General features: G+C 41.1%; 3 protein-coding genes across 6 annotated transcripts; 1 reads left to right on the top strand and 2 right to left on the bottom strand.

Annotated features, from left to right (window-relative positions):
• The first annotated feature begins 214 nt into the window (after window positions 1–214).
• asl (argininosuccinate lyase) lies at window positions 215–7,504 on the top strand. Its single transcript, XM_031857209.1, has 16 exons — window positions 215–545; window positions 780–974; window positions 1,583–1,666; window positions 2,115–2,171; window positions 2,287–2,384; window positions 2,499–2,576; window positions 2,697–2,774; window positions 2,863–2,915; window positions 3,062–3,124; window positions 3,216–3,330; window positions 3,762–3,846; window positions 4,243–4,302; window positions 4,402–4,485; window positions 4,580–4,660; window positions 5,004–5,110; window positions 5,235–7,504. The coding sequence occupies exons 1-16, from the start codon at window positions 531–533 to the stop codon at window positions 5,377–5,379; spliced, it is 1,398 nt and encodes a 465-aa protein (XP_031713069.1). The 5' UTR covers window positions 215–530; the 3' UTR covers window positions 5,380–7,504.
• ca4c (carbonic anhydrase IV c) lies at window positions 5,096–14,388 on the bottom strand. Of its 2 annotated transcripts, none has more exons than XM_031857210.1 (9): window positions 13,587–14,388; window positions 12,212–13,159; window positions 8,960–9,007; window positions 8,332–8,496; window positions 8,096–8,241; window positions 7,612–7,704; window positions 7,448–7,514; window positions 7,135–7,298; window positions 5,096–6,693 (listed from the first exon to the last, which is right to left on the bottom strand). In XM_031857210.1, the coding sequence occupies exons 2-9, from the start codon at window positions 12,363–12,365 to the stop codon at window positions 6,505–6,507; spliced, it is 1,026 nt and encodes a 341-aa protein (XP_031713070.1). In that variant the 5' UTR covers window positions 12,366–13,159; window positions 13,587–14,388; the 3' UTR covers window positions 5,096–6,504. The 2 variants fall into 2 exon arrangements, with proteins under 2 accessions (XP_031713070.1, XP_031713071.1); XM_031857211.1 differs by having other exon boundaries at window positions 13,030–13,159.
• An 88-nt stretch (window positions 14,389–14,476) lies between these two features.
• On the bottom strand, window positions 14,477–23,432 carry aldh3a2b (aldehyde dehydrogenase 3 family, member A2b). 3 transcript variants are annotated; one of them, XM_031857207.1, is made up of 11 exons: window positions 23,317–23,432; window positions 22,193–22,355; window positions 21,371–21,602; window positions 19,329–19,414; window positions 18,576–18,784; window positions 18,351–18,468; window positions 17,476–17,617; window positions 17,160–17,326; window positions 16,939–17,038; window positions 16,192–16,430; window positions 14,477–15,253 (listed from the first exon to the last, which is right to left on the bottom strand). In XM_031857207.1, the coding sequence occupies exons 2-11, from the start codon at window positions 22,352–22,354 to the stop codon at window positions 15,242–15,244; spliced, it is 1,467 nt and encodes a 488-aa protein (XP_031713067.1). In that variant the 5' UTR covers window position 22,355; window positions 23,317–23,432; the 3' UTR covers window positions 14,477–15,241. The 3 variants fall into 3 exon arrangements, with proteins under 3 accessions (XP_031713067.1, XP_031713066.1, XP_031713068.1); XM_031857206.1 differs by having other exon boundaries at window positions 14,477–15,256; window positions 23,317–23,430; XM_031857208.1 differs by lacking the exons at window positions 19,329–19,414; window positions 21,371–21,602; window positions 22,193–22,355; window positions 23,317–23,432 and adding an exon at window positions 18,996–19,322 and having other exon boundaries at window positions 14,477–15,256.
• Window positions 23,433–23,748: the final 316 nt, after the last annotated feature.

Raw genomic sequence — 23,748 nt, 5'->3', positions numbered from 1 at the left:
GAGTACTCCCTCTTCTAAGAATCGCCACGGAATGAATCTTGAGCTGTGCTGTATTGCACATGCGCTGTGTAACCGGAGCTGTGATTGGACATTCACTGCAGAAGGTGCTGGAAAGATTCGCCAGAAGGAGGAGCCATGAGCGAACAGCCTTCCAGGGTACATCCCAAGTCTCTCATATGTCATTTCCTCGTTTCCTCTCTCCTCGCATGGTGTCCTTGCGTCTCTCCATGCATCCCTGGTGGAAGGGACTAAGACGCAACGAAAGGACGCAAGTGAGGGAACGGAGATGCAATTAAGATACTTGGGCGTCTCGTGAAGGGTAAACATCAGTGGTTAGAGACGAAGCTTTAAACGTCTTCGGTGACGTCACGTCTTTTAAAGTGACATACACAGCAAATTGCCACGCTCGCGCCTCGCGCCTAGAAAAGCTACAGCTGTTGGCATTGTGTTTGTGTCTGTTGGCATTCAACGTTCACCACTCAAAACATTTCACCGGACAAAACCGCTACAGATACACATCGGAGACAAACATGGCCAACACAGAGGTAATGTTAACGTTTAGCGTGAGGAACCCTGACCACCGGCATGTGTTGTTGTTTTAACACCCAGCTGAACGCTAAAGCAAGTTGTCAAACTGGGTCCGCTCTTCTCCATTGTACGCCGATAAATACGCGTAATAGCTAATGTTTCATACTGTATTGTGTTTGCTGCCAAAGGTGTTGAATCTAACGTTACTGTAGCAGTGCACTCACATTATCGCTGTCTGCTCTGCTCACAAGGGAAGTAAACTTTGGGGAGGTCGCTTCCTGGGAGACACTGATCCTTTGATGGAGAAGTTCAACACTTCCATCGCTTATGACCAGAGGATGTGGAGCGCTGACATCCGAGGGAGCAAGGCCTATGTGAAAGCTCTGGAGAAGGCAAAGCTGGTCACCACGGAGGAGATGAACCAGATTTTACAAGGGCTGGATCAGGTGAACTCTCTCTCACTCTCTCACACACACACACACACACACACACACACACACACACACACACACAAGGAAGTTCACCACATTTTAAATCCAAGCTGACTACGAGGCTTTTTGATTATGAACTTTCTGATCACTGTTCTCTCACACTTGCATGCAAGGAAATATACTCCTGCTGCATTGTGGGTATACATGTGTCATTGTCTGCCCATCAGTGTTGGATGTAGGTTAACAGATGACAGCTGAAAACGTGCAATGGAGTAGAATTCCTCTCTGTATTCTGCTGAGTCGGTGCTGAACAATACTGTCATCATGTGATGGATGTCAGCTGCCAAACAGCTTCAGTAATTCTTTCACTCACACAGTCAGGTCAGGGTTCAGGCTGCCCTCTATCCTGATGTTTTGCTTTGGCAATGCAAGTGGCATTAGGCAACCAATACAATACAGAAACACTTAATATGATGTTGATAATTTGCTGTACAATCAGACATAAGTGGATAATTCTGCCTAGAATTCAGTGGGTCCATACGTGTGCTGTTACTACTTAAACGTGCTGTGTTTATGTGGATCTGTTTAGCCTACTTGGTGATGGTCCTTTTTTTACCCTCCAGATTTCTGTAGAGTGGTCTAAAGGTGTTTTTGTGATCAAACCTGAAGATGAGGACATTCACACTGCCAATGAGCGCAGGCTAAAGGTGAGGTAGCGCTCGTTTGTTTTTCATTAAGTGAGTAAAACTGGATTTCGTGTTTTGTGACGAAGGACATTTCTACGTACGAGTTCTCTTACTCAATACGGAGGCAGACATTAAATTGTTTTGTTATGTTTTTCAGTCTGATAATTACAGGATAAATCCATTTAAACTGAGGTCTTATTTTAGAGGTTTATGTTTGCTGTCATTCACCCACTTGCTGTTGCTCTTTTCATGGGACATGTTAAAAAGAAAGAAAAAAAAAAAATAGAATAACACCAGCCTTATCTTTTAAGTGTCAACATCACATGGAGCATTTGGAAGAATGATCAACCAGGATCTAGTATTTTTATCCTTTCAGTTATGAGCTATAAACGTAGCAGTATAACTGTTCTACTGTTGGGTGATGAGCGAGGTTTTAATCCTTTTCACTGATTGTTTTTTCTTGTTTCAGGAGCTGATAACTGCACCTGCAGGGAAGCTGCACACTGGCAGGAGCAGAAACGACCAGGTCTGTCTTTATAATAATAAAACTGTAGTGACTGAGTTACTTTTTGGACTTATAGCCGCATTAGCTGTGGTACCTGATGCAGTGAGACGCTCACTGTGCTGTGTGTGTTGACCAGGTCGTGACTGACATGAGGTTATGGCTGCGAGATGCCATCTCCACCCTGACAGACAATGCCCTCCAGCTGATGTCGACCATGGTGGAGCGGGCGGCAGCGTAAGACAGATACACACTGGTACACCCAAACACACACTTGTAATGGTGCTTTTTTTTTTTTTTTTTTTTTTTTTTTTTTAAAGTTGCCCTTTTATCCTCTTTCTGAACCTCCAGAGAAATTGATGTCCTGTTTCCTGGTTACACCCACATGCAGAGAGCTCAGCCAATCAGATGGAGCCACTGGATTCTAAGGTGACCTTAAATGAAGCGAATCCTACACGTCTGACACTTTTTTTTCTATATTAGATGATATATTGTTCATGTCATTCTCGTGCGTTTGTTTCCCCGCTCGCTGGTGGAACCAACCCTCAGTCATGCCATTGCTCTAAGCAGAGATGTGGACCGACTTCTGGAGATCAAGAAAAGAGTTAATGTTTTACCTCTCGGCAGGTACGGTGTGAACACACGCTAACTATCCGACACTGATTTTGACCCACAGAGAGGACCAGTTAATGAGAATGATTCTTGTTGTTTTCAGCGGGGCCATCGCTGGAACACCTTTTGACATCGACAGGGAGCTACTGCGGAAAGGTCAGGCCACTTGTGTAAAATACTGCAGGATTATACTCTCCTGTCAAAAGTGCACTTTTGTTGCAGCTGTCCTTTTGTGGCTTGTTTATCAATGAAATGCATATTTAAAAAAAACCTGTAACAATGTCCTTTCTGCTCATCTGTAGAGTTGGAGTTTGATGGCATCAGTCTTAACAGCATGGATGCCACGGGCCAACGGGACTTTGTTGGTACGTGAACCACATGTGTGTGTCGGCGCTCTCATCCATTAAAATGAAATATTCTTTCCTAAGTGAGATCGTGTTCTGTGTGTTTCTTTAGCGGAGTTCTTGTTCTGGGCTTCGTTGTGTTTGACCCATCTCAGTAAGATGGCCGAGGACCTGATGCTGTACAGCACGAAGGAGTTCTCCTTCGTCTCGCTCTCTGACGCTTACAGGTCAGTTCCTGTTTTATATTACGTGGTCCTAATTTACAGTTTACATTAAAGCCATTCATTAAGAAATAATAATAAACATGTTAAAATGTCTGGGTGAATTATAACGAGGAGTGATGTTCGTCAAACAGTGATTACTGCCCTTGATGATAAATGTGTACATCTGGTCATTTTAACAAAAATACATTGTATTCAACTACTGTTAAAACCTCATGTTGCCTGCTGTATGGTGTCAAATGAAAATATGAAATCATTGCTGTCACTGAATTTGTCCACCTCCACTTTCAATCTGGCCTTGTGAAGTTCATGCTAAATCTTAGAGCTGGAGTTACTGCTGTGCTGTACTTTTCATGAAGCCCAGTCATTTATTGAGCAGTTGAAACTCGTGTCTCCCTCATATTCACTCTATATTTCTATACTTGTTGTGTATGTAGCACAGGCAGCAGTCTGATGCCCCAGAAGAAGAATGCTGACAGTCTGGAGCTGATCAGGAGTAAAGCAGGACGCGTCTTTGGCAACGTAAGACCTCCGACTAAAGATACTCTTTGTTAGATCGTCTTGTTTTTCTGTTCATCGAAGGGCCCACGTTGCCAGTTATGTTGTGTCAGCAGAGCTCACATCCACTGCCTTTTTTGATCAGATGGTGTAAAAAAACAAATGATACTGAAATGGCTCCTTCAAAAAAAAAAGGTGATATTTTGGTATAATTTCTGCAAACGTGTGATCATTGCAATTAGTGCAAGTGAAGACCACATTTTCCATAAATGCTAAAGTTGCTTCTTGTTGCAACAATGTTGCTTATTTCTATGCTGTTCTCTTTCACTGATTAAAAAAGGATTCTTGTGTAAAGCTAATGTTGTATTGTTCTGCAGAATCAAAGCTGTCTTGTCAAACTGTTGACTGTCTGTATTTCAGTGTGCAGGGTTCATGATGACTCTGAAGGGCCTGCCCAGCAGCTACAACAAAGACCTGCAGGTATGAAAGTATGTCTTTGTGAGATTTCACTACATTGTTTCTCTGGATATTTCCTCTCTTAACTTTTTTTGTCACGCTGTCCTCGTCATCCTTCACCAGGAGGATAAGGAGGCCATGTTCGACTGCTATGATACGGTTCACACTGTGCTGCAGGTGACAACTGGAGTCATGTCCACTCTCAAGGTCAGAGACTTCAGACAGTGTTGATTATTCTGAAAAACTTTGTTGTGGATGCTTTCTTTTACTTTATATAAAAACCCTGACCTCTTTGTTTCAGATTAACCAGAGTGTGATGGAAGCCGCCCTCAGTCCGGACATGTTGGCTACTGACTTGGCCTACTACCTTGTGAGGAAGGGGGTGAGTGGTGTTTAGGTATACTCCCATGCAAATTGTAAGAAAAGTAATTTTAACGAAATTTGATTCAAAAGAAAGTAGACGAGGTTTGTTTAATCAAACAGTGCAATTTGAACATTCTTAAAATGCTGAGTCAAGATTATATTAAATCAGATGGGTACTCGCCTTCATGCTAAGTGAGAAACGTCTTAGCGACATCAAGGCTTTTCTGGTGACTCCATTTAACAAGAACCACAGAGAACAGGTGGATGTAAAATGCTTTATATGTGGGATAGCTATAATATTTGACATGGTGTTGCGTGTATTTGTGTGTTGTTGTGTAACCGTGTGTTCTTCTGTGTTGCAGGTGCCGTTCAGAGAGGCTCATGGTATTTCCGGTAAAGCTGTGTTTGCAGCTGAATCCAAAAATATCGCCCTGAATCAACTCACTGTGGGTGACCTGAGTGCTGTGAGGTGACTCTCTTCTTCTCATTCTCACACACAAAAGCAGAAAGAATAACACCCATTGTTTAATGGAACAGGATTTTCTACAACAGCCACTTAGATTTTCTCACATTGGCCCTCTCTTTTATCGCAGCCCTCTGTTTGGAAGTGACGTGTCCTCGGTGTGGGACTACATGAGCAGTGTGGAGCAGTACAGCGCCCCCGGAGGAACAGCCAAGAGTAGTGTTACTGCACAGGTAGAACACCTGAGGACCTGGCTTCAGAAGCACACACAGTGACCTCGACCCAATCTCACTTCGGTGTTTTGAATCACGTTTACTGCCACAATTTAGATTATTAGGAAATGTCAGATTGAGGTCAAATAGATTATTTTTGACTTGAGAACCATGTTGCCTTTCAATTGTCTCCTCTCTTCTTTTTTAGTAGCTATGATGTTCAGTTGATCATGGACCCGACAATAAATAAATGTTACTCAAACTAGCAGTGTGTTACAGGTTGATCCATTGAAGCAACTGATTTCCACACAGACTCAGGATGCTGCTTAATCCCACAGATAGGCTCCTGTTAACTAGTGAAAGTCATGACAATGGTTTCAGTGATCCGTCTGCCCAAAGATATAACAGCAGAAATAGGTGTGGTTTGGTTAATTTAATGGTAACCTACATACTATCACTGTCAATTTACAGTTAATGTAATAAAACTCACCTGATGAGCTCCACACAAAGCATGTTGTGGTGAGGCAAAGCAGATTTAGTTTAATAGGTTCTATTTAAGTTTTAGGCAAAAGTGCAAAACATTTCACGGTGTTTGTACAGAAACATTCTGTAAAAATGCTTTGCATTCAGCACTTAGTAAGAGTCATAAGCAGGAGTCGTTATGCTGGCTGAGAATTACAGGCATTTATGTAGATTTATAACTCAATAGTTTGTTCCAAACATAAGCAAGTGTACAGTACATTTGAAATGCCTTCATCCTCTAATCTGCTACATTTAATTATCTAACAGTGAAGAGAACCATACGCATGTCAAGCAAAGAAGAAGTAGTAAATTAAACAGTCCCAGAGCTTGTAACTCAGAAAGAATAAACTGACTTGTAAAGCCCTAATTCTACACTTCTATCTTACTCTAAAACACATTTAAGGAAAAGCAGATTTTAGTTGAGTGTGCAAATTTAAAATATTGACTCCTAATGACGACAAAAATAAGGAAACTGAAAGGCCTAACGAGGTAAAGGCTAAACACCAGAGGTGGACAGTTTACTTTCCCTTTGCACAATAACTTAGCTGTAATTCATGTGCCAATGCAGGTGACATTCTTCTCATGACTAACTATCACACAGGTAAAAGTTGCCTTTATACATACAGTAGCTTTTGTCATTTACATCCTGTGTCTTCATGTGCCGGGTCAGTGTATCGGACACGTCGTCCCGAGCACAACTGAGAAAGCACTGAGCCAAAGGAGGACCGCGCTCGTCAGAGCTGCACTCGCCTCGGACCGGTACACAACTCTGCCATCCAGAGGCTGCGTGGGCCTGAAGATGTCCGTCATGGGTTGTCCCGTCCAGAATCGACACTGCTCAACTATTGCATCCAGCTGGAGAGGAGAGGAACAAGATTTCACATCTTTTAGTCAGAAGTTGCAGTAGAAAGTATTATGTTTCTCCTGTGAATAGGGACAATGAAGATTACTTTTACAGGCACTGATCCTTCAGACTTCTTGTTCTAGTCTTATTTTAAAGGGGCAATTCACCCCAAAATAACTTGCCTGTAATGCTATTTATCATAAATCATGACCAGTTCATGATTTCCGAATGTATTTATTTGAGAAGCACAAGCCGAGTGCCATATAGTCCCGTTATATTTGAGAGACATCTCTGCGGCCCATACCTCCAAAACTAGGCACCTCACACCAGTAACATAAAAAGCTTTACCTGTATCTGTATTTTATATCAAAAGTCAGTTTGAAGGGTTGAGGAGATACAACGGGGAGCACTAGTTTGTCACCAGTGTGTAGCCTCCATCTGTAGCTGCTCACCTGTCGGCTGCTGATGGGCAGGGTCCTGTGAAACACCGTCCAGGCCACCGCCTGTTCACATCCTGGAGTGGTCATGGAGCCCACGTAGCGGTAGTAACTGTGGAGGTCCTTCGCTGGCGGGATAATGTCGCTGAGTTGAACGTTAGGGATCACAGTGCTGCTGCCTTAACACAGAAAGACGGGTGGAGAGGTGTTTGGAAGAAAAGTCGAGGTTAACTTAAATGTACAACAGACTAAAGAATGCATCTCAATAAAAGGCTCAGGGCCCTTTTACTATAAAAAAGTTAGTTTTGTTCTCAGTGATCAAACATACCATTGTTCTGTACTCGGCCCAAAGCAGCTATTACTGCGTCCAGATGAGGATGATCATCTGGTGTTTCCTGTGAGGACAACACCATCAACATTAGGACACAAGCGGAAATGCTCTTCGTATTAGGAATGCCGAGTCATCAAGAGGAATAAATATGAAAGCATTACCTCAAACAGGAAGGCAAGCAGAGCGATGCCCGCCATGTCATGTTCTGCCTCTGCCAGAGAGCCGTACGGCTCCTTGATGTGGACAATATGCAGCTGGAAACCCAAAACACAGCCAATGAGTTCCAGTATTAGTGGTGCAGCTCACTGTGTGACACACAACTGTGTGAAACATGAACTTGGCTGATATTGAAGATGGCGATGAAAGAAAAGGCTCATGTTAATCACAATAAATATGAACATATACCATGCTGTACTGCCCCCACATGCAAACTGTGGCTCCTGTAACTGTTAGTCCTACTTATATGATTTTAATAAATAAACAAACAAAACATTTTCTGCAATCTGCATATCAATATACAACTGTGACTGTTTATTGTTATGCACCAATCACCATTTGACCCCTTTGTTGTCTAAAAGATCTTTTTCAGCACACCTCTTTTATTTCCATCGCAGCCAATGATACTGAGACTCCGGTGTGACGTACCTCCATGGGGTACCTCTCTCCGTCAATGGTGTGCTCTGATCCTGGCCTCCCATTACCTCCCCAGTGGAAGTGAAATTGGGCGGCTCTGTAGTGACCAGGCAGAGCTCCTCCTGTCAGTCGGACCGACTGCGGTAGAGCAAAGTGAGCTACGGGGAAGAGAATACAAATGTCAAACCTAAGAGACATCTGGTAAAAGTCTGGAGGGGGCGAGAATAATAAAGTGGGCTCTTAAATACCCGAGTGTCCTTTGTTTTCCACTGTGACGTTGATTGTGTTGGTGTGGCCGATGAAGTTGAAGGGTGGCAGGGCGCTGTTGACGTGCACTTTGCTGGTGACGATGTTAATTGGTGATTGGCGTAATCCACCGCAGCTGGGAAACTGAGCTGCCCAGTGGATCGGGTCTAAACCATTCAAACAGCGGCAGGAACAACATCAAATTATTTGTGTTTGAAAGAAGTGGACATTTAGGAGGCAGGGGGATCTAAAACAACAAAACTGAGTTGCATTATGTATGGGATTTATTTATTTTGTCCACTTGCGCGGCAGCATTTAACAAGCTGTGAACGCAACACTGAAGTGTTTTCACGTAATTAAATTGATGGGGTGAACATTGAAGCCAACAGTTGCCTTTTTACACATCCAGCAGACTTGAAGCATCCTTAATATTTATGTGGAGTTGTATATTTGTCCACCTGATGAATGTAACTTGAATATTCACTCGTCCCTGTTTATCTCTGTTTTTGGTCTCCACCAACTCCTTTAGCTGCTAAATACTCTTTGACGGATCACAAACGTGCGATTGATTTGTCAAGTGTGTTCGTACAATTTTTGGGGTTTGTCTCTTGAAATACTCGGGAGTCTTACCTCTGCATGTGTCGTCACAGGAGTACTGGCTCTGGTAACACCACTGAGCTGGAGACAAAGCACAGCTCTCAGGTTCAGACACAGACACACAGTATATTCATGCTCAGGACATAAACAACATGGCTTCCTCCAGTTAATAAATGAGTATTAATTCTTCTCATTGTCATGCTCCATTAGACACGGTGTTTTTGTTCTCAGTCAGCAGTCTCACTGGCTGATCTGCTAATGTGTTTGTGCTCTGCAGCTGAACTTTGAGAAGTCAGAGCGGTTGAAACACACACACACACACACACACACACACACACTCACACAGATAATTATTAATTCTCACATTACTTATCCTGTCCTTCAGATGCCTTTTTGTGTTCATTAGTTTAACATAAATTCTCTTAATAGCACTTATATATAACAAAACATGACACAACAGTCAGCAGTGATAGATTAACAGTATCTAACAGGATGCACTCAGTGAAGTCCTCACCAGCCGTTCAGTGCTCAGCTCAACGCACTTTAACTGGAGGTTACATAAACACGAAAGAAAATGACTTTGACCGAGAACATTTAGGGTTAAAGAGAAGCCACAAAGACTGCTTAAAGAGAACGCTACATATCCAGCCAGCTAGAACGCTGCTGTCGTGAAAATAGGCTCAAATACACAAAATAGTGATTGTTTATGACATGTGCTTCATTAAATTATATAAATGTAATTCTAAGTTCTCCTCTATTGTTTTGATGTTGTGCTAAAAACAAAAAAAAGAGAAAATGTAATTTTGAGAATAAGCAACACAAACACCAACGCTCTGTTTTTAGCTGCAAAACAGCAAATGCTTCCTTAAAAATGTGGTCTCAGAACAGACAGCTTAAATATGACAAACCCTCAGTGCAAGTGCAGTGATGTCACCACGGTGACCTCTGAGTGTGACCTCTACGGGATTTGTGTTTGAGGAATCTCCAACATCAGAAGAAAAATCTCACTTTCTTAGACTTCTTTGGTAAAACTCCTAAACTGCTGCACTACTACTGAATATCCTCCCCTCATAGATTTACTCATCTGACATTCTCCACATCACTGATGCATTTCCTACTTCCTGCTTCCTATGTCCCCATTTTTAGGCAAATACCACAAAACAAACTCAGTGTTTCCCTTCACATGAGATTTCTTCTGAGTCAAATACTCAATGAGTTGAAACAGAAATACAATTCTCTTTACTGGGAGCAAGATTGAGAATAATGAGAGCAGAGGATGTAAATGTACACAAACCAAACATATATATATATATATATATCAATCAAATATAAAAGAAAACTGAAATCCTTAAAAGTTGAATGTGTTTGACACTTTCAATCGCAGAAGTTGGCAGAAGAACATGAGAGAAAAACTGTTTAAAATAAATGTTTGTATAATATTTGTGTTGGAGAAATGTATCATACCGTTCTTCTGTTGTCTTGTATCACTAAACCTGCATATAATCTCAACCCTCTTCCCACGAAAAGGCTGGGAACCTGGCCTTGTTGGGTGCAGCGGAGGACAACATCTCCGAGGGGGACAGGGGGGGTGAAGGGAGAGGAGACGAGCTAACGTGCACATACACTCTGTTCTGTCTGTTCATCATTGTTTGACCTCCGAACCATCCGTGGGGAAAGAGCTCTATCCATTCAGCTGAATTGTTATTGAAGTGCCTGTTCATTAAATTTGATTTTAATACTTTGAGAAGTTTACATCGTGATTATTTCTCACAGGGAGGTTAAAAAGGTGGAGGTTTCCACCACAAGTTGCATCTTGGTACATGTACTGTACTTGCTTGTAGATTTTTCTTTGTTCTCCACTGTTAGAAGTGAAGAAGTGAAGATGCTAATAATAGAAAAGACACATTGGCTTTCCTGCATATGATGAAGACGTCAAGTGTTGCAGCTGTGACCATAAGGCCTGTTGAACCAACGATCAGAGTAGAAGCTAAATGGAGGGAAGCCATCATCTTTCATTGATTCCAATGATCGTGTCTAAATCAAACAGTGAGTTGTAGATACGGAGGTACAGACAGTCGTGCAGAAGTGGATGTGATTACACTGACTGCACCGCTGCGTTAAACGTGCCCGTCAAACAGGTGCTGGTGGAGTCATTCAGTCTTGTGCTGGTGTCGTGTATTGTGTTGCAGATGTGAATGAGACTCCGGTGTCTGACTCAGCGGTGGGAATGAAAGGCGCTATAGAGAAGCATTTAGCTAATATAGGAACGCAGATTAACCCCGTTGAAGGTCCCACAATGCCATTCTGTGAAAGGGGACAACAGTTCTCACCAAGCGAGAACAATGCACAGGTGGAGTTTGGCTTCGCTCCACCTGGCTCATACACATGCAGCACAGAAAAGTCAAACCTGAGACAACCCACTGGAAATACAGCAGCTTTAATGTATTTCTCTTATAATTAAAAGACGTATCAATGAACCAGCATCCTGGAGAAATTGATTTAATCAGTGGTTTCCAAGTTTTTTTAGCCTTTAAAACAACAGAATGTACATTTTGAAAGAAGAAATAACACATTGTTCCTCTTGCAATAGAGACGTTGAACTCATAATAGAAAGCACTTAAGATCATTGATCTGGTGTGACCAGTAAATTGTGGTGGCTAATGTTAGCGCCTGTTTTTAAACAAAGCGTCTTATTCAAATTAGAGCTGCAAAGATTAGTCCATTAACCAATTAGGTCATCAACAGACAGCTAAGCATTGATTCATTTTTGTTTTAATCTTAGATTGTAGTGAATTATATGTTTTGGACGCTTGATTTGACAAAACGAGACAATCAATGACGTCACCTTGAGCTCAAATTTTTTCGTCCACAGGTATTTTTTTATTTTTACTGTTTTCTGATGTTTTGCACACTATGAAGCGAAGATGAAAGACAATCTGATACAAATATGAATATCTTTGTGCTGCAGAAGTGTTTTTTCTGCTTTTTAATTATCTTGTGATCCCATCAATCACTGCCTTTCATTTCATTTCTCTAGCTGTAAAAGGTTTTTGGTGTCACATTCAGTATTTCAAGTCACATTCACAATGCGTAGCAGCTGTGATCTTTCTTAATTAAATCATGCAACAGTATCTTTAGTATATCTTAAGTAGCTGCAACATAATACTCTTAATGTTGCGCTGAAATGATGCTCCCAAATTAAAAGAATTGGGTGTAAACTGAACTCAAGCTGAGATTTTGTATGCAGTATTAATTGTCCTACTAATATAAGTGTGTGTGTCCTACCTGTGCACTGAGAGAGGAGGGAAAGCAGAGTCGAGAGGTAGACAGAAAAATCCATGATCAGCCCAGAGACCAGAAAAGATCCTGACAGACTAATTTCAGCTGCCTTCACATACTGACTCTGAGCTGCATTTGAGGGTGGGGGGGAGGCCGTCATGAGTTAGACAAAAAAGAGAAGAGAGAAAAAAGTCACTCTGAGAAAGTTGTCAGGTGTCTGATCGAGGAAAGACGGACACCTGGTGGAAAAATCTGATAACAGTAAAAAAATAACAGTAAAAAAAAAATACCTGTGGATGACAAAGTCTGTTTACAGGTCTGTGTAGGACGACTGCATATGTGAAAATAGTTGTAAGTAGTCCTTTGTCTCCAGAGGGAGCAAAGTGAAGTCTGATAAATTTACTCAAGTCATCACTTCAGCGTCAGTTGATGCTGAAGACTACAAGTTTGCAAATTAAAAAGATTTTGAGGGTGTGGAGTTACCAGACTGCAGCTCATTCCTCAGCTCTGCTTCATACAGACGCAAAAATGTATTCACTTGAGAAAAAAAAAGTGCCCCATTTCTGAATCAACGAGATCATTATCTCAGTAATTATGAGAACCACATGCGACCAAAGATCTGTCAAGTGCGACTTAACATTTTCATAGATTGCACATTTATCAGGTCTGTCTCTGTGTGTGCATGTGTGAGAGCGCACACACGCACACACGCGCGCGCACACACACACACACACACACACACACACACACACACACACACACACACACACACGGGGTGTATGTTCCCTATAAATGGAGTGTGGTGATGTCTTGCTTATCTGTACGATGTGATGAAGACATGTGGAGTGAATGAGGACTCTTGATTGGTGAGATGCTCCTCTGCTCATCCTCTGCTAGTCTGATGAATGTCCACCCAGCGACAGATCATTGGGGGCAAAAAAAAGAACAAACAACCTGCATAGACAGAGCAATATTTGGTTAATCTCTTTTAAATTGAAATATTATCAAATCTGGTATCTCAAAAATCTAAATAAATGAATTAACCTGACATTCAAGATTAAGAATCACAAAGCTGCTGCACATGTAAAACACTGATATTATTAATTCAACTCAAGTTAAAGCATTAACGTTACTGAAGATTTTCAGTAAATGTTTTAAAGGAAACACACAACTCTGCTAAATTACATGAATTCTTACCAAAAGAACTTCTCACTCTCTGTAACAGAATAACGTTACATGACTGAGCTAACTTTAAGCTAACTTTATGTAAACAACGTTAAGCTAACTTAATGTAAATAACGTTAAGCTAACTTTATGTAAATAACTTTAAGCTAACTTTATGTTAGCTAGCCAAAACGGGATATTCGGAGCAAACACTCACCGGACAATTAGTTAAATTCTCGGCAGAACTTCGACCAGTGGCTCCTTGTAACCCATTTTGGGACAGACTTCGTTCAGAAGAACCTTCAAACTAACTTGTATGTTGAGTTAATACTTTCTGCTCTGTGTGGTTTATTTACTTTGGTTAGCTTGCTATCATTCTGAGCTCTTACTCTACTCTCCCTCGAGCGAGAAGCGCTGTTGTTGTTGATCTCTCTCTCTGCAGCGCCACCACTGCCCTCTGCTGGTCAACAATAGCTAGTGTAGAAGGAGAAAATACTAAATAAACTCACTTTTTTTTGTGCTATTTTATGTGGGTTACATTAGCATCAAAATATACTTCAAGTACCGAAAGTAAAAGCACTCATTATGCAGAGGGGCCTGTTTCAGAATAATATTATTATTGTTATATTATTGTAATTGTATCATCATTATTGATCCATTAATGTGCTCATCATTTTAATGTTGCAGTGGGTAAAGGTGCGGCTTATTTTGTTATACTGCTGAGTTTTGTATTAATACTCTGAGACTTCAAACTAAGTAACTTTGCCAAATAAAAGTAGTGCAGTAAAAAGTACATTATTGACTTCCAAAATGTAGTGGAGTAGAAGTATAAAGTAGCATAACATGGAATATTTAAGTAAAGTACTTAAGTACATTCCTTGAGTAAATGTATTTGCATTCCACCACTGAGTGAGAGATTTTGAAGTATGTCGTTACTTCAGAAAAAAAAGCAGATTATTTTTCTTTTTCCCAGAAGTACCTTAAAAACTATCTTCTTAAATCAGAAAAACAGCAAAAACACATTATGATTATGTACTGGAATGGCTTTATAAATGTAATAATTAATTGTGAAAAAAAATAATAATTTAAAATCAAATCACAAACTGATACATGTAGAAATATATTTATTTGAATATTAATCCAATACAGAAATACATGTATGTATATTCAACTATTAATTACAAATCGCTTAAAATTGTGATGGTTTGATAAAACCAAAAACAACGTTAGTAACTACAGTTATTTATAGACCACTAAACAAGTTACAAGGTTGCTTAAATTTGTTAACAAATTTAAATTAATGATCAGTTATTAGCTGAACCATCATTGAAATGGAACGGACACAAAGTGAACTGTAGGCTACTTTGACACAATAAAAACTGTTTCATTAGACAGAAATTGCAACTAACTTCATTTGTTTCAGCCCTTCATTGAACATTCATTAATTGTTATCAAATGCTGCAAATGTTGTTGATATCACAGTCATAACACATCTTGTTACTTCATTTGAAATAATGCAACGCAAAATCACAGCATTATATTGTGTGATTTAAAGTGTATTTAAAGTGTTTTTAAAGTATGTAAACGTTATCTTACGGGTTAAAAATAAACATAGTAATGCAGAAGACACATTTAAGAGCCATACATAAATAATTACCTTCATGAAAATAAGATGCTGGCTACATTGAAACTTCTGACACAGTTATTGAAATATAAAATTAATTAAGGCATCACCCCAAACATTTCCCATATTATGTCCTGAGCAGATGATGATCTGATTCATACAGACACTAATCGTTGAAATGGTTTGAAATTCATGCCGTTCTTTTCTTCAAACAAGACACTTGTTGTCTGTGAAGCAGCGCGATGTCTTCAAAGGAGATACTTCTGGAGGAAAAAAAGGAGATATTCTTCATCATTTTATCACCTCTCTTTATCAGGAGGAAAATACTTCACCGTCAAGCATCTCAAAGGTATAAGCTGTGACGTGTTTGCCTCCACTGGGTGCCTGTCCTGTTTGTATCCTGTGTTGTGCACAAGTTTGTTAGTAGTATCATCAAAATGTACTCAAAGTATCAAAAGAAAGTACTCATTATGCTGTAAAATGGTCCCTGGCAGTGTTTTACTATTATATGTAATGTTTTTGGATTAATATGACTGATGCTTTAATGAGTATGCTGCTAATCTTAACTACTTTATATACTGATGTGTTGTTTAATATTCTATAGGATCATCATATGTTATGAGTCAACTTTTCATGAGCTCAGAAAAACAGCCTGGTTTTCAGCTTTGTTATTACACATTTTCCAGCTGATCTTCGTGGGTTTTTTAATAGTTTATTTATCTTAAGAAGTAGGAGATTTTTCTCAACACATAAAGGAACACTTCATCCTTCAGTTTATCAGAAATCATAATCACCAAATGTGGAGATTATGTGGTTTTCACTGGACAGGAAAGGTTATGAAATATTGTAATTTGAAAGGTAACTAAAGCTGTCAGTGAAGTTTAAAAAACTACAACATGTCCCTCTATAAAAGTAGAAAGTTGCATAAAATGGAAATATTCAAGTAAAGTACAGGTACCTTGAATGTGTAAATTCTGAAACTGAAATTAAACTTCTTGGCATCTGCAAAATATACACGCAGCCGATGACTGGCATTTCAATCTTCCCAGTTCTTTGCAACCTAAATAAAATACTCTGACAAACATCTTAAAGTTGGTGCTTGAAGAGCGATCAGTGTGTTTTTTTCTTTCATCTCTGCCTCCTCATGACACACAACGTGAACATGTTTGTGTCTGTGTTCGTCTCCTCTGTGACTCACCTGCAGCACAACAGCAGCCACCACAGCCAGGACGGCTAACAGCGTCATCCGCCCGATCCAGCCCATGTCCACGTTATTCAGGATGAAGAAGCGCGCCCAGCCCAGTTTCTTGAGTGTGTGAGGCGGGTAGCGCATGCTGTTCACACCTTCCATTTTCAGCTGCTTGATGAGACAACCACGCAGGTGGCTCAGCTGGTCGAAGCTGAACTTCCCGTGGTAGCAGCCCATACCACTGTTTCCTGTTCAGGAAAACAGAGGGCGAAGGTTTGACTGTTTCATGGCTTTAAATCAATCAAAAATATTTTTTTGTGGGATCAAATATTTCAGCTACGGGGACAGAAATCAACCCTAAAAAGGTAAAAGAGAGTGATTTCCTTATACCTGTCAGACATCCGTTGGTTTTCATTAATGTCTGAAAGGTATCAGTCTAAAAAGTTGTGAGTGATGCACTGATGGGCTTTGTAACCGTAAATCAAATCGGGTCTTTTTAAGCATTTGTATGTCCACAGAAAAGTGCCATAGTTTTGAAACCTTTTTCTTTCCAGGTATGTTTGTGACTTATTGGCTTTATTTTTCCATAACATCACACTAGAGAGCACCTTTACGCCCCTCTGCACGACCTACACAGGTAGTACTGAGTGAGTGAACAGCTTAGTTCCTCAACAAGTCAAACAGCAAAAGAATAAAAACCACGTAAACTCGTTTTTAGAACCATTTCTACAAAGAGTTGTCGCTGTTAGTACTCACCCACTCCTCCGAAAGGCAGCGAGCTGACAGAATAGTGCACGAGACAGTCGTTGGCCAGCAGTCCTCCACTGGAGGTCTCGTCTGTCATTCTCTTTATCACCTGAAGAGAGAGAAGTCATGTTCTGCTCATGAATCTGTAACTACACCCTGTACGTGTAGACGCCTGCATCTGTCAACTCCGCTCCTCTGCGTCTGCATGTGTGATACAATGTCTGATATACCTTGTCATCTGATGAGAAGACATAGAGGGCCAGAGGTTTCTCTCCTTTATTGATAAACTTGATTGCTTCGCCCAGGCCGTTGACCGGCAAGATGGGAAGCAGAGGTCCAAATATCTCCTCCTGCATCACCTTCGCCTCTGGCTTCACGTCCCGCAGAACTGTGGGGGCTAAACACAACACAGAACAACTGTTTATCAAATATTGCATGGTTTTCATGGTCTGTTCTTCATCACTTACGTCTCTGTAATTGCCTGAATGAAAACCATGAAAAGAGCTCCCTCCTGATTGATTTTCATTTGGCTGTCGGCAGGATTACCTATGTAGCAGTCTGACTCGTCGTTGTCTCCTCCAGCAGCGATGGCGCTGTCCTCCAACATGTTCATTATTCTCTTGAAGTGGCGCTGGTTGATGATGCGTCCGTAGTCCGGACAGGTCTTTGGGTTGTCGGTGTAGAACTCCTGCCAGAGGAAACGATGTCGTTACTACACAAGTATTCTTGTTACATCCACGCAAAGAAGACTGATTCAACTGAAGAAGTACTGTAATGGTACATTTTTACTTAGTATATATTTCTACTCAGTATAGATATTTCTACGTAGTATAGTATATGTAGTATAGTGTATATTTCTACTTAGTTTGCTCTGAACTCAGGTGAACTTCACTGTGTTAGCGTACACGCCCAGATGTATCTTTCTTATTGCACAAAAGAAGAATTCACCCTTGCAGGCGAGCAAACATAACTGTAACTGTAACTGTGTTGTATGAGAATGTTCCAGCGCCAAGGCCGTCCCGCCGCTTTGTTTCTATTGTTGTTTCTATCAGTCTGAGACCAAAATGTCTGTAACATCGGCCCCCACCGTTGCTCCTTCTGTATAAAGAAAGCGCGTTCACTTTACACTTGGTTCTTCCTCACTGAGACTGTACACAGTCTGTTGGGATGATTGAACCTTCTCTGCGCAGAGAATAGATACTTAAAAGACAACCTCTAGTTTCCGGTATCCTATTTCAGCATTAAAAGACTCACGCAAAGCGGGTATGGAATATTTTTTCCTAAAGTTTTGATTGTTTTGTGGTGTACTACGAATCAGTTTGGAGTCTTTGACAAAGAATCTTGCGGAGAGCATTATCTGTTTTTGAAGTTTAGGATTGAATGAATTACTTTTCCTGAGTGTGTACTCAGGTCTTCAGTACCTTTATGGACTTCTTGACCTCTTCAATGACCCGGTCCAGGACGCTGGGCTCACACAGGATGTAGTCTGGGGCGATGCAGGTCTGACCACAGTTGGTGTACTTTCCCCAGGCAATACGCCTACACAGCAGCGGAAGAGTTAACAGGAGGAGCTAAAGAACAGCTACAGTAAAACCAGGGACCGGATGGAAACAAATGTTTGGTCCACGTCTAATCATCGTTCTGACCTGCAGGCTATGCTTATGTCACAGTCCTTGTCGATGTAGCAGGGGCTCTTGCCGCCCAGCTCCAGGGTGACAGGCGTCAGGTGTTTGGCAGCGGCCTCCATGATCAGTTTGCCCACCATGCTGTTGCCCGTGTAGAAGATGTGATCAAACCTCTGACGCAGCAGCTCCTGGGTCTCGGACACTCCCCCGGTTACTACAGGGTAAAGCTCCTGACACACAGGGTGGAAACACACACTCGGTTATCACAAAGCAGCACGCAGTCCCTCAAGCAACGTGCTGTGTGTCTTTGTAGCACTCAGTTTTAAACAAGTCTTGTGATGCATCTTTTTTGTTTTGTTTTTGTAGACCTTTTAGTAGAAATAATAGAGTTTGCTGGATATTTTTCACAATAAAAGAGCCAAGCAAAGACTTTCACTTTACCTGTTATGAGCCTTTGTGTGCATGGTTGCCCACCACCAACTTTACATTCTATCCTAAAGGTGAGAATTGTTTGCCTGATTACTGTGTCAGTACACATGGAGCCAGCAGGAAAAAAAGAAAGGCTAGTAACGTGGACTATAAACACGGCCAAAAATCTGTGTTTTTGTTCAAAGAGGAAATAATCCTGTTTGAGTACATTTTTCTTCAATTTATCATTAACATTATATTTAATTTGTCTGTTGTCAATTAAGTCTGCTTAAGAAACAACAATATGCTGACATGTCATGAACAATAACAGTGTCTTGGTTCACTTTCGTGTCACGTCATCCTTACTTTGTCGATGTACAGCGGCAGCAGGTCCTCCATGACCTTTGAAGTGTGAACACAGACCTCGGAGGGCTTCACCACAGCTGCATTACCTGGACAGGGAAATGACAAAAGCAGCAGATGAAACACATGGCCCTCTCTTAAAAGTATAATCCCCAAAGTCTTGTTTTCTTCCACTGTACCTTCATTTGAACCTGATATAAATTGAGTTATTTAGCCACTAGGGGGCAGCAAAAACAAGTGGAACACTGAAATCTGAAAGTTGACACAGTGAAAGCACCAAGCAAACAGTGGCAACAACCAGCAGTACAGTTTCTTTTTAATTGTATCAAATCCTGATGGAAATATTTGTCTCTGTCACTATGTTCCCCAGCTACTGTGTCTAGTTGCCATTTGTTGCTGAGCAGGTTGTGTGTATATCAGGCTTCTTTTTGAATGGAGGAAAAATGTAACACCACTAACAACACAGACTACATAAGTAGTTGCTTCTCCTCGTCATCTCTACAAAATGCCCGTCTCAGTTTTGAAGAAGCTGCATTTTATTTATGCAACTTCTGATGTACCTTTGGATTTTCTTTCACCGCTGTCAGCACATTTTCTCGACCTGTAACTGTATTTATGTGTTAAAGGTTGTTATATATGAGAGCCTGTATTTAAAATCTTTAGATTTGTTAAATCTGAGTCACTTTTGTCTGGTGCTGGTGTTGACAGCTGCCTTTTAGGTTTATTATCTGTATTTGTCAAATAAATAAAGAGAAAAGATACGACAGTCAGAGTAAGATCTGATAATGCTGGAGCGAAGGATAAAGTCCATGCTGTGCAAACACTTAGCACATGGGCTGCAGTCTGAAAACACTCAGTTCATTTAAGTGCTTTAGTCATCAATGTTTTTAGTCTAAAGCCTTCATCCAAATGAAACACACATGTGCCGTCTACCTGCAGCCGCTCCCCTAGCACTAATATGTAAAACTATCACTGGGGTCAAGGTACAAACAAAAGACTCAAGCACACGAGGACCAAGACAAAAGACTGTGAAAATACTGCAGTGTCATGCTAAACAGTCACAAGAAAACTCTCCACACGGGGGTTCGCATCACAAAGTGATGAGAGTCGAGACAAAGCACTCAAGGCAGAGTGGCCATTTAAGAGAAATAAATTATACATGAGTTCACTTATTTTCGTGCAGCTGATTAGTGATTCACTCAGGCTCCAACTTTGTCCTTCGAGAAATCACTGATAGGATCAAGGCACAAAGTTGAGACATGCATGTTCACGCGTGAACAACACACCAACACGGACACATGATCACCTGCATGTGTGAGAAATACAGACGTTGGAGGACATTTCTTACTGTTAATCTTATGACTTTCTCTTGGCTGCAGCGCAGAGTGGCCTCTGACCCAATAATCACAAATGGATAAGAGAGAAAAGAATGCTGAGCAGTGACTGGATTAAACAGGAACTGAAGTGGTTATGATCACAAGACCGGGACTAGAAAAATAAAAGAAGAACAATAGAGAACTGGATTCCCACATTGCCTCCAAAAATTAAACAGAGATGTTGTGGTTTATTGGTCAAAAGACAGTTATGAAATTTAAGGAGCCTTCCGGCTGCATCATCACCTCTTTTGTCCACCGGCCAAAAGGCTAGTGCATGTTCAACTTTTACCAGCCACTCAAAAAATATTAACATTGTTTTTCTTGGCTGGTGAGTGAAGCAGATGTACCAGCCACTTGTAACAGCATTTGGCTGGTGGCTGTTGCTAGTGTTGAGCCCCGGGTGCCTCTAGAAACTCTACATTGTGATGATTGTGCTGTCTTGTGTCATTTTGAAATTGCTCAAGCGGTCAAAGTGGACACAGATCTTGCATCAGTGTGTCTGAGATAAGACAGACCCCTTCTCAAAGTTCATCACAGGGGGAAATGACGATGGAATCAGATAGAAATGTGAACTCTGACCTGGTTACATCACACACACACACACACACTGCCCTTTCACCCACCCCACCCCGCCCCACACACACACACACACATAGCATGCTGCAGTACCAGCTGCGATGGCTCCTATGAGCGGCTGGATAGTGACAGCCCAGGGGTAGTTCCAGGCCCCGATGATGAGCACCACTCCCAGCGGCTCTGGCTTGATGTAGACCGTGTCCGAGATGGTCATCAGGTTCTTCTCCACGGGCCGAGGGGCGGCCCACTCCTTCAGCTTCTTGATGGCCAGGCTGATCTCCCCCTCCAGACCCAGAGTCTCGTACAGCTGCGTGCCCACCTCGCTCTGGGGTTGAAGACAATAACGTTGGGCTTGCTCATTGCTGATGTTGCATTTTTTGGTATTTTTTTCACTGTATGTTTTCATTATAAAGCCTGTCTGTGCAACCAAAAAGGTATTACAATTGTAACCACTTTAACCTTTCCTTTGTGGAGATCTTAATATGTTTTCTAATCTCCTTTCTACTTCATTAATATTTGCATCTTTAACTTGTTTCACAACTGTTTTTCTGATTTCTGATTTTCTTAAAATATTGTATCATATGTTTGTTAATATAATTCCGGTTGTCTAGTTCTTATTTTCTACTCAATCTTAACATTAAGACTTTGAATGCCTTTCCCTGCCTTGATAAAGGTTTGTGAACATCAGGGACACGAGTGGAACTAAGTCCAGGACTTCATTGTTATATTTCAGACCTGACGTCTAAACCCTTGTGTTGTGTAGATTAAACCATGAAAACCTGTAATGTGCACAATCTAAACACACAGGTCTGACCCAGCAGACTGAACTGATGAGTTTTACTCTCAGACCCTGAGCTCGTTGGAGACCAGGTATATATTATTTTGGGCCGTGAGGAAGACCCTCGTACTACTCACCTTATTGAGGTCTTTCTTGACGGCATCTGAAATCACACTCTGTTTCTCAATGAATAACCGCTGCAGGTTCTTCAGTTGGCGAATCCGGTGCTCTAAGCATTTGGACCTGCCTGTTTCGAAGGCTTTCCTGGCACGAGCCACCGCCTGCTGCTCCCGGGACATCCTGGGGAGAAAAAGATTCCCAATCTGTTTTTGGACTGTTGCGATCACAACTGTCAAACAGGTCACGTGATGGCTACAGGCCACACACTGTAGCTTTAGTTCACTTCCAAATACTTTAATTTAATTATTAATAATAATGAAGTATAAACTAGAGAACACAAAGCACTTTACTGTTGAATATTTTACACAGAAAGTAATAAGTGATGAAACATGAATTGTTACGGATTAAAGTATGTCAGTATGTAAAGTATATAAAAACTGCTATCATGAAAGACTAAGAAAGCAGGAAATTCATTTGTGATAAACAGGGATTTTAGCAATTTGTTTGTTTCTTAAAAGATAACCCAAAAGGATTAATCGATTATCGAAATAGTTCTCTGTCAATAGATTAATGTTTTGCCGCTCTAATCAGAAACAATAATGCAATAAATGTCTTTGGTACATTCAATACTGTATTTTACTTGATTAAAAATGTCGTAGAATTCAGCACTTTTACTTGTAGTGGAGTATTCTTCCAAATAACTGTAATAAAGCAGACGATCTGAATACCTAATGCTTAGCCTAAAAGCAGGCTAACTTATAATACTGTATGATAAAACCACTGAAGGCTGTTCACCTCATAAACTCTGTTATTGTTCTGCAGTGACGCCGTTTAAAAGTCTCCAGGTGGTAGTCTGTGGTCTTTCTTTTGTTTATATACAACAGAGAGAATGTGTTATAATAGGATCGTAACAGGAAACCTCCATGAGAACTACAACCAGCCCACTGGGTCAGAGTTGAAGGTGAAGTAATGGGAAAATAACGTTTCACAGTAGTTAAAATACGCGTTGCAAAGAACACTAACGAGGACATCCGGTATATTATGCTGTAGTTACTTGATAATGGACCTTTATACCGTTTTAACTGAACATGGACTATTCTGCACTTATTAAACACTGCACCGTTTTGTTTTTAATATCTACCTGATTAATTGGAGTGCGGGTGAATGTCTTGAGATCCTTCGCTCTGGATGGAGGGACAGCGCGTAGCAGACAGGCTGAATAACGACGACACAAGTAAACACAACCCTTGTTCCGTTAGGTCACGCCCACACCGGGGCGGGACCTAACTGCCGCTGCCTGCGGCTAGCTTTTAGCCATGTTAGCATCAACGCTACATGACTAGCTCAACGGCTGTCAGGTGGTCCACCGCTGTAGTCCGGACCATCCCGGATGTCTTGAACAGATATGTGTAGTACCCAGAGGATGAACCCACACGTTACGTTCTCCTCTAACGCCACTGTGAGGTTGACGTTTTTACTTTTAGCCAGTTTGCATACATAGTATTACAAAATACCTGCAACAGTAAAGTCATTACCATTAGCTATAGGTCTATAATTTATGTTAAGTGCTTAG

Source organism: Anarrhichthys ocellatus, unplaced genomic scaffold (genome assembly GCF_004355925.1).
Source record: "Anarrhichthys ocellatus isolate YVR2014 unplaced genomic scaffold, GSC_Weel_1.0 scaffold18, whole genome shotgun sequence".
Classification (NCBI taxonomy): Eukaryota; Metazoa; Chordata; class Actinopteri; order Perciformes; family Anarhichadidae; genus Anarrhichthys; species Anarrhichthys ocellatus.
The sequence above is the reverse complement of the archived record's forward strand: the minus strand, read 5'-3'. Positions and strand labels throughout refer to the sequence as shown.

Bases quoted from the DNA above. Each gene is read 5' to 3' on its own strand.
- asl (XM_031857209.1), top strand. The intron at 2,385-2,498 runs GTAAGACAGATA...CTGAACCTCCAG, and splicing joins ATGGTGGAGCGGGCGGCAGC to AGAAATTGATGTCCTGTTTC. The intron at 2,916-3,061 runs GTCAGGCCACTT...GCTCATCTGTAG, and splicing joins CAGGGAGCTACTGCGGAAAG to AGTTGGAGTTTGATGGCATC.
- ca4c (XM_031857210.1), bottom strand. From the start codon at position 12,365: ATGACGGCCTCCCCCCCACCCTCAAATGCAGCTCAGAGTCAGTATGTG. The intron at 8,497-8,959 runs GTAAGACTCCCG...TGAATGGTTTAG, and splicing joins CTGTGACGACACATGCAGAG to ACCCGATCCACTGGGCAGCT. The intron at 7,705-8,095 runs GTACGTCACACC...TTGGGTTTCCAG, and splicing joins GAGAGAGGTACCCCATGGAG to CTGCATATTGTCCACATCAA.
- aldh3a2b (XM_031857206.1), bottom strand. From the start codon at position 22,354: ATGTCCCGGGAGCAGCAGGCGGTGGCTCGTGCCAGGAAAGCCTTCGAA. The intron at 18,469-18,575 runs GTCAGAACGATG...GCTGCTGTGTAG, and splicing joins GACATAAGCATAGCCTGCAG to GCGTATTGCCTGGGGAAAGT. The intron at 17,618-18,350 runs GTACTGAAGACC...TTCCTCTGGCAG, and splicing joins AGGTCAAGAAGTCCATAAAG to GAGTTCTACACCGACAACCC.